Source organism: Papaver somniferum, chromosome 3 (assembly GCF_003573695.1).
Source record: "Papaver somniferum cultivar HN1 chromosome 3, ASM357369v1, whole genome shotgun sequence".
In the NCBI taxonomy this organism is placed as follows: domain Eukaryota; kingdom Viridiplantae; phylum Streptophyta; class Magnoliopsida; order Ranunculales; family Papaveraceae; genus Papaver; species Papaver somniferum.
Window position 1 is genome coordinate 30,451,617 of NC_039360.1, and position 9,377 is coordinate 30,460,993.

Below are 9,377 nucleotides of genomic sequence, written 5' to 3' on the forward strand. Positions count from 1 at the left end.
TGATGGATAAGCAGATGGTTTTCTCGGAGGGCCTGGAATACGTGAGTTACGGCCAAAAGGAAGAAAAATCAAAAGAATGGAAAACTCTCGGCAACCAGAGTGTCCGTGATTCTATCGGAAGAAAATATTAAAACTCAGGGAAATTTATTTCTCACGGAGGGAGAAGTTTCCATGGAAGCTTGGTCGAGAAACTAAAAATCCTGTAACTTTTAAAACTCACAGAGGCATGAGTATCCGTGAATCTGACGGGAGAATCAAAATCCAGGGAAAATAATTTCTCACGGGAGGAGAAGTGGCCGTGAGAAGCTGATAGAGGTTATTGAAAATTTGCATTGTCAGTTCCACGGAACTGACAAGAAAACAAGGTTAAGCAACGGTTTTTGGGCTGGACTTCTACTATCTCCGTAGCCTATTAGATAACTAGATGAGTTCGTTCATGCGAGCATACTTGGACGTGTGATGTTTTTGGTGCGTTTTTAGCAAGTTTCCATATGATTTTGATCGGGATTTGGCGCACGGGCACATCCACAATTTGGATACCTATGTAAGAGATATTTCTATCTTTGTAATCTTTTAATCAAGTTTTGGGAGAGAAAACTCAAGAGAAGAAAAGCTAGGGTTTGGAGATATTTCCATCATCGTAACTTTTTTTTTACCATTTTATCATATGAAACTCATGGGTTTTGTTAGTACCATGAGTAGCTAAAATTCTTAGTGATTGGGGATGAATTCTAAGTTCTAGACATGATTTGGGTTATTATATAAATCTATTTTGAAGTTCTCACATGATTATTGATTGTTTATACTAATTAAAAAAATTATGATTGATTGATAGATTGTTTAGGTGGCCAACTGAATTAATTTGTTGATTCAATCGAATGCTAGTATTGAGTTAGGAGATAAGTAATAGTCGAATAATTCATACAAAAGTAGAGAACACAAGACCTTGCAGAGGGATTCTGTGTAGCGATTATGTGTATAAACAACACTAGAAAGTGGACCTTGAGCTAAGAGTTTAATACTAGGATCAATCTATAATTCACAAAATATAAAGCATTCGTAGAAATTACACCTTGAGTGAGCTACTACTAGGTGGTTTAGACGAATAGAATCTGGTATTGGAGATCTCCCGTACTCAGTGATATAAGAAATTTATGAGATAGCACTGAGCTAGCTGTTATTCCACGGTTGGTAATAATCTGTGATTAATTGTATTAATGGACGAATATAATAACTTGATTACGGTTTAGTAACGAAGAAGGATTCCCTGATCATATTTCTCTCTATTTCTTGCAATCTTAATTACTTTTCATTGCTTTATTATTTATTTAGCTTTAAAATCTAAAAAAATCCCCCATTGTGGCACTTTCGACAACTAAAACTCCCTCCTCTTCGTGGGAACGAACCTTATTTACTGCTATATTATTCATTAGTAAAGTAGAATATAAGTGAATTAATTTTAGCACCTACGACACGCATCATCAGCTAAGGGAATCAAGTGCGTAGTATCCTGCTGGGATCAGAGACGTAAGGATCGAAACTATACCTTGAATCAGTGTGATATTGATTAGGGTTCAACTACAGTCCAAACCGAAGTTAGTTTGTAGTAGGCTAGTGTCTGTAACGGCTTAATACACTGTGGTGTTCAATCTTGACTAGGTCCCGGGGTTTTTCTGTATTTGCGGTTTCCTCGTTAACAAAATTTTGGTGTCTGTGTTATTTCTATCCCGCATTATATTTTATTATATAATTGAAATATCACAGGTTGTGCGTTGTATCGATCAATAATGAAATCCAACCTTTGGTTGTTGATTGGAAATTGATTAATCCTTGGATATTGGTCTTTGGCACCATCGAAGTTTACTATCCTCGTATTTGATAAAGACTCGCAGATTTTTATTTGCTTGAGTAAAGATCAAATCAAGTGAGAGAGATATTAACTCCTCGATATACTTTTCTGTAGATTGAATCTGTCTGTCTAGTTGATTCTCTAGAAAGTATATTGGAGTTAGTCCATACAGATTGTTAATCGAAATATTAGGTGTCGTTGTTAGACCTCCGCTTTTTCAATTTTCACCTGTAGGCACACAGAAGAAAAACTCAAAACAAAATAAAATAAAATCTTTGAAGAGCAAAGATGGAAGTTGGTGCAGTGGGAAGGAGAATCTGGAGAATCCATTAAACACACACTTCAATGAGATAACGACTACTACCAATCCACCTTGGATAGTATTTTACTGGATCTCTTTCCAACCTGTATCTCTGATGAAGATAATGAAGCTCTGACAAAGATACCAGATGAAGCATAAATTGCATCAATATTCAAAATGAAGCAGCCATGAAAATTACTGGGATCAGACGGCTTCCCTCCTGGATTTTATCAAACTCAATGGCCTACTATAAAAAATGAGGTTATCAGGGTGCAAGTATACTTTGACCTGTATCTAATACCTAAATGCAAGTTTCCTCAGTCACCTGGTGATTACAGACCGATTGCATTATGTAACACCACATACAAGTTGATAAAAATATTCTCTCCACTCGACTGAAAGTACGCTTTGACAAATTCATCTCTCCCATGCATGCAACTTATGTATGTGGTAGACAGATTAGTGAAAACATCACCCTTGCACAAGAAATTATACATTGCATGAAGAGAAAGAAAACCAAAAAAAGTTACATGGCATTGAAACTTGACATGTCAAACGCATTTGATCTTGTTGAGTGGACTTACCTGGACACCATAATGAAGAAACTCGGCTGCAACAACAAATGGTGTAGTCTTATACAAGAAATACGTTAGTACTTATGAAATTCAGGTATTGTTGAGTGGGTCACCTTGTCATCCTTTTAAATCTTCTCGGGGTATCCGGCAAGGTGATCCAGTATCACCTTACATTTTCCTTCTTACTATGGAGGTGCTCACTAGAGCATTGACACAAGCAGAATAGCAAGGAAAGATCCAAGTTATCAAAATAACAAGAAAAGCTCCTTAGTCTCCCACTTATTATTTGCTGATGATTGAATGCTATTTGTTAAAGCAAACATTCATAATGTTAGTAATCTCTTGCAGGTGATTAAATCTTTTAGTGAGATATCTGGCCAGCAAATTAACTTTTAAAAGTCAGTTGTTTACTTCTCAAGAAATGTTCATCCTAGGCATACTAAAATACTTCTAAGAAGCCTAAAATGAATCAGATGGATATGGATGAAACATATTTGGGTGTGCCGATTTCTGTAAACAGGAAGAAGACTTGTTTCTTCTCTAGTTTAGTAACAAAAATGACAAAATACCAAAATGGAAAGAAAGTTTATAAATCAAGCGGGAAGGTCAATAATGGTGAAACATTTATTAAATGTTATTCCTTGACATAACATGAGCATGTTCAAAATTCCTTATGCAACAATCAAAGAGATGGATAAGGTGCACCGTGATTTTTGGTGGGATAAACATGAACATAGAGGCTTTCTTCTTTACTTCATGGGGAAGAGTAAGTGACAAGAAATCAGAGAGTGAAATGGGTTTTCGAGATCTCAAGTGTTTTAATCAAGCTCTTCTTGCAAAGGAAGCTTGGAGATTGTGTCATTCTTCAAAATAGCTATGGGGATCAACTTTGAAGGCAAGATATTTTCCAACAACTTCAGCTCTCCATGTGGAAAAAAGAAGAACTCAATATGGGTTTGTCAGAGTATTCAGGAAATTATGAGTTTTGTTCAGCAATAATTCAGTTTCTAGAGTTTGGGTAATGGAAAAATATTCTCTTATGACAAGACAACTAGATATCTGGTAAACAAACACCACTTGTACCAGTTGTCGACTTAACTGACGCACATATGTTCAAGACTGTGTTAGATCTTATTGATAATGACACAAACTCTTGGAAAGTCTCAATTATTAATCATTTATTTAGCAGGAGGATGCAGTAAAGATTACAAGTATGAGAATACCAAGTCTAATGGAGGATAGGTTGGTTTGGACTTTGACAAGAAATGGGAATTTTACAGTGAAGTTTGCCCACAATACTAGTATAGATGTTTCTGAAGCTATTGTGGACCATCAAAACTCTCCCTCAAATTAAGTATTTCATTTGGAAGTGTGTTTCTGACATAGTTCCTTTTAATGAGCGTATGACAAGAGTTTTAGGATATTTTGGAGATATATGCTCAATGTGTGAGCATGGGATTGAAACAACAAACCATTTCTGTGTGATTGTGCCTTTTCTAAAACTGTATAGGTCTCAGTTCCAGGAGCTAAAACAAGTCTGCAAAATCCTAATATTACTATACAATATTGGATCAAAAATTGGTTTGAAGATAAGATGTGTAAACTAGATGAAGACTGGATTACTAAGATGGCAAATACTGCTTGGGAAATATGGAAGGCTCGTTGCAGATATACTTTTGATAACATCAAGCCAAATCTACATGTGGTTATACGTATGGTTCATGATCTGAATACTTCAACAACAGTTATATGGTGGTTCCCAGACCTACAGGCCCTCAACATTTACCACCTACTGTAGTCCAGACTAGATGGATACCACCACTGTAGCTTGTCTATCCTATTTGGTGTGATGCTTCTTTTAAAGAGATTAATGGTTCTAAACAATCTAGATATGGACTAATTCTGTGTAATTTTGCAGGTGAATTCATCCAAGCCAGATGCAAGCATGTAGATGGAAATCTGACCACGGAGGAAGCTGAATGTGAAGGTTTACTACAAGCTTTAACTTGGGCAAAGGATAGAGATCCAATCTACATGCTTTGAACTTGATGTAAAGCTATTTTTGGAAGCGGTCGATAGAAACTGCCAAATTGCAACTTGGGAAAACCAGCTTAGCATCATTAATATATTTAAAAATCATCCTTCTTGGGCTTGCAAGTTCATCAAGAGAATATGTAATAAGCCTGCATATAAATTAGCAAGAACTTTTAAAGTTTCGGAAAACTGAATTAGTCATCCACCAAGTTTTATTGTGAAGCAATATTGGAAGACGTAAATAATGTTAGCCGTTCTCAAGAGTAATAAACTTCTTTTTTTTTATTTTGTGTTGCATATATAAAGGAAAAGAAAGACTGTCAGTATCCGGTGGGGAACCGGCATTGCTGCCCCAATATGTCCAATTACGAAGCACTTGGTGGGTCCCAACCCAAAAACCCTTTAAAAGATAGTAGACTCCTTTTTCTAGAACAAGGCAGAAACGAGTAACCATAGCCATGGCTGTTGCTTCATCATCTGCTACAGTGGTTTTTGGGGTTTTATCTTCTCCTAAAAACCTTAAATCTCTTTGCAAGTTCAAACCTTTTCTCCTCCCTCTACTCTCCCATTCACCTCTTACTCAATCCACACTTACTTTCTCTGCCCGTAAAAACAACCCCAACTCTGCAACTACTTCATCTTCTAAAAAGAAGAAGAACAGCAGCAGCAACAATAGCAAGAGCAAGAAGAAGGTAGGGGTTTTTGTTTTGATTGTCTGTATATTCTGTCAAATTTTTGAGTAATTTGCGCTAGGGATTGTCTAATCCTTACTTATGGATAGGATTTAATAAAATTTCTAGAAATGGATAGATTTTTCCTGTGAAGTGCTTGAACTATTGAATTATGGAATTTAGAGATGATATCCTTTTCCTTAGTTGTTATTGCTGGTTTTGAAATTCTCCAATTGTTAGATGTAACCCTGTTAGTTTAGTTCTTACTTTGTTGTATCGACCTCCTCCCCGGTGCAATCATTCGATAGGATAGGGGCAGTTGAAATACTGAATTGTTTCACCACCATTATTGTGTGTTTGCCCACAATGGAAAACGGGAAATTAAAGTGGATTTATCACCTGTGTATGGCGAGGAAAAAAAATACTATCTCCATTTCAAAAAGATAGGCTTGTTTAATGCAAGCTTGCGTTGTTTACAGTAAAGACCACTACAAATGATTATATGTTTAGAATCTATTTCTTCTAATTTCAGTGAAAATCAAACTAGTTAAAAGTTGGGATAAAAGCTGCGTCGCTTTTTCTTTTGTAATATAACCCCAGTGCCTGGATGATTTTCTGATCAATTTACGACGCCCTGTGCAACAAGCGTCGCGTAGGTTAACCCTCAAACCCCAGTGGCCTTGAGAGGATTTGAAATGGTGGCCTAGATGAAGCATATCCAGAGATCAAGTCCACTATACATATCCTCAAGGTTATCACTTGGGTGACTTTGTAGCTTTCAATCCTCTTCAACTGTTTTTTTTTTCTCTTTAAATCGTGATGCAATTATCAATACAATTGAATGGTTGAGTTTTAATATTTTTTCGGGAGGTGAATCATTTATGCTCTAGCTTGTTTTATGTGTAATCTATACATGAAACAAGCCTTTTCTTCTTGAAACGGAGGGAGTATTTTATACTCATCATCCGCAAGCTTTTTTTGTTTATAGTAAAGACCACTACAAATGATCATATGTTTAGAATCTATTTCTTCTAATTTCAGTGAAAATTAAACTAGGTAAAATTTGGTATGTAAGCTGTTGCTTTTTCTTTTGTAATTGTAACCTAGATGCCTGGATGTATTTTGATTAGTTTACGAGACCTGTCCTTGAGAAGATTTGAAATGGTAGCATGCATGAAGCATATCCAGGGATGAAATCCTATACATATACCTCAAGGTTATCACTGGGTGACTTTGTAGCTTTTGATCTTCTTCAATTCAACTTTTATTTTTTTAAATTGTGATGCAATTACCAATACAAATTGAATGGTTGAGTTTAAGTATTTTTTCGGGAGGTGAATCACTTACGATCTAGCTTATCGTTTTTTCAGCAGACTTTGACTAAAAAGAGTGAAGTAGAGGTTGTAGATGATATAGATGAAGATGCTATTGAGGCACTATTTAATCAGCTGGAAGAAGACCTTAAAAGTGATGGATCCTTTGCAGATGGTGATGATGATTTAACTGAGGAAGACTTAGCTAGGCTTGAAAAAGAGTTGAAGGAGGCTTTTGGCGAAGATGCTGATTTATTTGAAATGTTGCAATTAAGTGAAGAGAACATTCAAAACAGTGATGATGCTGAAGATGGGGAAGAAGACGAAGAAGATGAAGAAGAGGAAGAAATTGATGATGATGACGACGACGACGACGAAGAAGAAAGTCCAGTGCAGCTTAAAAATTGGCAGCTGCGACGGTTGGCTACAGCTTTGAAGATTGGTCGGCGCAAAATTAGTGTAAGCCCACTATTAAACACTTCTTCTTGTTCTTCTTCTTCCGTTGCCAAATGTACCTGTATCGTTTATGATTTTTGTATGTCTTCCCTTAACTAATTATGCATATATGTATGTCTACTTATTGTAACAGTGTATCATCAGTTTCTGTTTGACAGTTCATTGGCTTTGACTTATATGGTTGGTACAGTCCATTTCGTATTAGATTAAGCATATATAACCCAATGTTCTAATCTTCCTGCAGATACAGACCCTTGCTGCTGAGCTCTGTCTTGATAGGGCCGTGGTCCTTGAATTGCTTCGTGAACCTCCGCCGAATCTTCTTATGTTGTCTGCTGCTTTACCTGACATAGTTGTGCCCAAACCTATAGAGATTGAAGCTAAACCTATAGAAGTCTCTACAGAAACGGTTGTGGATGTCTCGGAACCTTCTGTGGAAGCAAGTGATGGTGTCGTAGAACCTGACCCTAAGGTAAAAGTTCCAGTCCATGCCTTGCAAAGTAGATGGTCTGCTCAAAAGAGACTGAAGAAAGTGCAAATTGAAACCCTTGAACGAGTTTATCTTCGTAGTAAGCGGCCAACTGTAAGTAAAAACTTCTATAAGCTTGTAGAAAGTAATTTTCATAATTTACATCATCTTTTCATGAATACCCGGTGAAAACTATTTTTCTCGAAATTTTATGAAATAAAGGAGATTGATTCGTCCCTATATCAGCTACAAGAATAGATTGCATATTTGGGACTCTATTTTCTTATCTCCTCCTGGTAGAACTGTTATGAATCAAGCTGTTTTAGGTAGCTTAGCTAGTCCTCGCTTAGCTATTTTTCCCATGCCTAAAGAATTCTGACTCGAGTCATTACTTGTTAAATTAAGAAATCTTCTGAAACTGTTAAATTACAGCAGAAGTAACAAAACTGACTGATCAAACTGAGGAAAAACTCGAGTCTTTAGTGATATTGTAATTCTATCACGTCCCACAGCTTGTATTTTATCACTTTGAATATCTAAATCTGCAGAATCTATCATCCAATTTCAAAGGTTTTGATAGAATTCTTGTTGTTGGTTTGGTTTTAACTATCTGTGCTGACCCTTTTTCTTTCTTCTTTACAACTCATTTCATGCATTAATACACCTGCCCAACCTACCAAGCTACCTACCGACCTACGTTCCTGCATTACATATGTGCAGAAGAGTTTCATACAATACAGAAGAACTGGAATAATGAAAATGAAAATTAGGTAGATAAGAAAATGGACATGATTTTTTTTTACCATTTACAAGGTCATTTTACAAATTTAGTCGTTTATGTTTTTCTGATATTACCATTCAATGCTTCTTATAATGTTTGCTTTTATTCTCTTGTTAATAAATTAGTTAGTTTCTTACTTAACCCCTGTACAACAAACTACTCTGCAGAATGCTATGATCAGCAGTATTGTGCATGTGACAAACCTGCCGAAAAAACGAGTTGTTAAATGGTTTGAAGACAAACGTGCTGAAGATGGGATCGCTGAGGACCGCCTGCCATATCAGCGGTCAAAGTCTGAGACTGTCTCTACCAGTTAATTTTGTAAGTAGGATAGCGGCTTGTAATATCAAGATTGAGACATATGCGAATGAAGTCAATGAAATATATTCAACTCTTTGATACAGGTATTTTCCAACTTATTACTTAAACTGCAGTATAAGACTTTTGAGTTAAGAGTCTTGAGTGTGGTCCAGAAATTACCATAATCACACCTAAGATAACCGAAATACCAGATTCGCATATTCAAAACTTAGTGTTGCATGTTGTTTTTTTATCATTCATCTGTGTCTACTCATGGATTTAAAAATAGTTTAGATTCTCCTTTGAATGTCAAAGGGGAAAACTCTGGAGAAAACCTGAAGCTTTTAGGTCTGAACTGGATGGTTCTATAAATAAGTTAACTAATCCAGTTTAAGCTAAATTTTACCAACTCAATTGAGTTCGCTTTTGCTCTCGCATTCTTTACATGAATAAATCAACTTTCACGAGCATGCACAAGTAGTCGGGTGATTAATCATTTAGATTTTGTTAATTAGATCTGTAGTGGTGTTCTCGATGACCTTTCTGTTTCACCCTTGAGTCCCTCATGTTTACGTTATCCGACTAAATTAGCTTAACAGAGAGGATTAGGAAAAAGTTAAATGTAACC

At 36.2% G+C, this 9,377-nt stretch overlaps 1 protein-coding gene across 2 annotated transcripts; it reads left to right on the forward strand.

The window, feature by feature from the left end:
* Nucleotides 1-5,204: 5,204 nt before the first annotated feature.
* Nucleotides 5,205-8,856, forward strand: LOC113355716 (protein OVEREXPRESSOR OF CATIONIC PEROXIDASE 3-like). 2 transcript variants are annotated; one of them, XM_026598645.1, is made up of 4 exons: nt 5,205-5,451; nt 6,801-7,202; nt 7,444-7,782; nt 8,617-8,856. In XM_026598645.1, exons 1-4 carry the CDS (start codon nt 5,218-5,220, stop codon nt 8,764-8,766), a joined length of 1,125 nt encoding a protein of 374 aa, XP_026454430.1. In that variant the 5' UTR covers nt 5,205-5,217; the 3' UTR covers nt 8,767-8,856. The 2 variants fall into 2 exon arrangements, with proteins under 2 accessions (XP_026454430.1, XP_026454431.1); XM_026598646.1 differs by having other exon boundaries at nt 6,804-7,202.
* Nucleotides 8,857-9,377: the final 521 nt, after the last annotated feature.

Coding starts and splice junctions, on each gene's coding strand:
- LOC113355716 (XM_026598645.1), top strand. CDS start 5,218: ATGGCTGTTGCTTCATCATCTGCTACAGTGGTTTTTGGGGTTTTATCT. Junction 7,203..7,443: donor TTGGTCGGCGCAAAATTAGT/GTAAGCCCACTA, acceptor ATCTTCCTGCAG/ATACAGACCCTTGCTGCTGA. Junction 7,783..8,616: donor TTCGTAGTAAGCGGCCAACT/GTAAGTAAAAAC, acceptor ACTACTCTGCAG/AATGCTATGATCAGCAGTAT.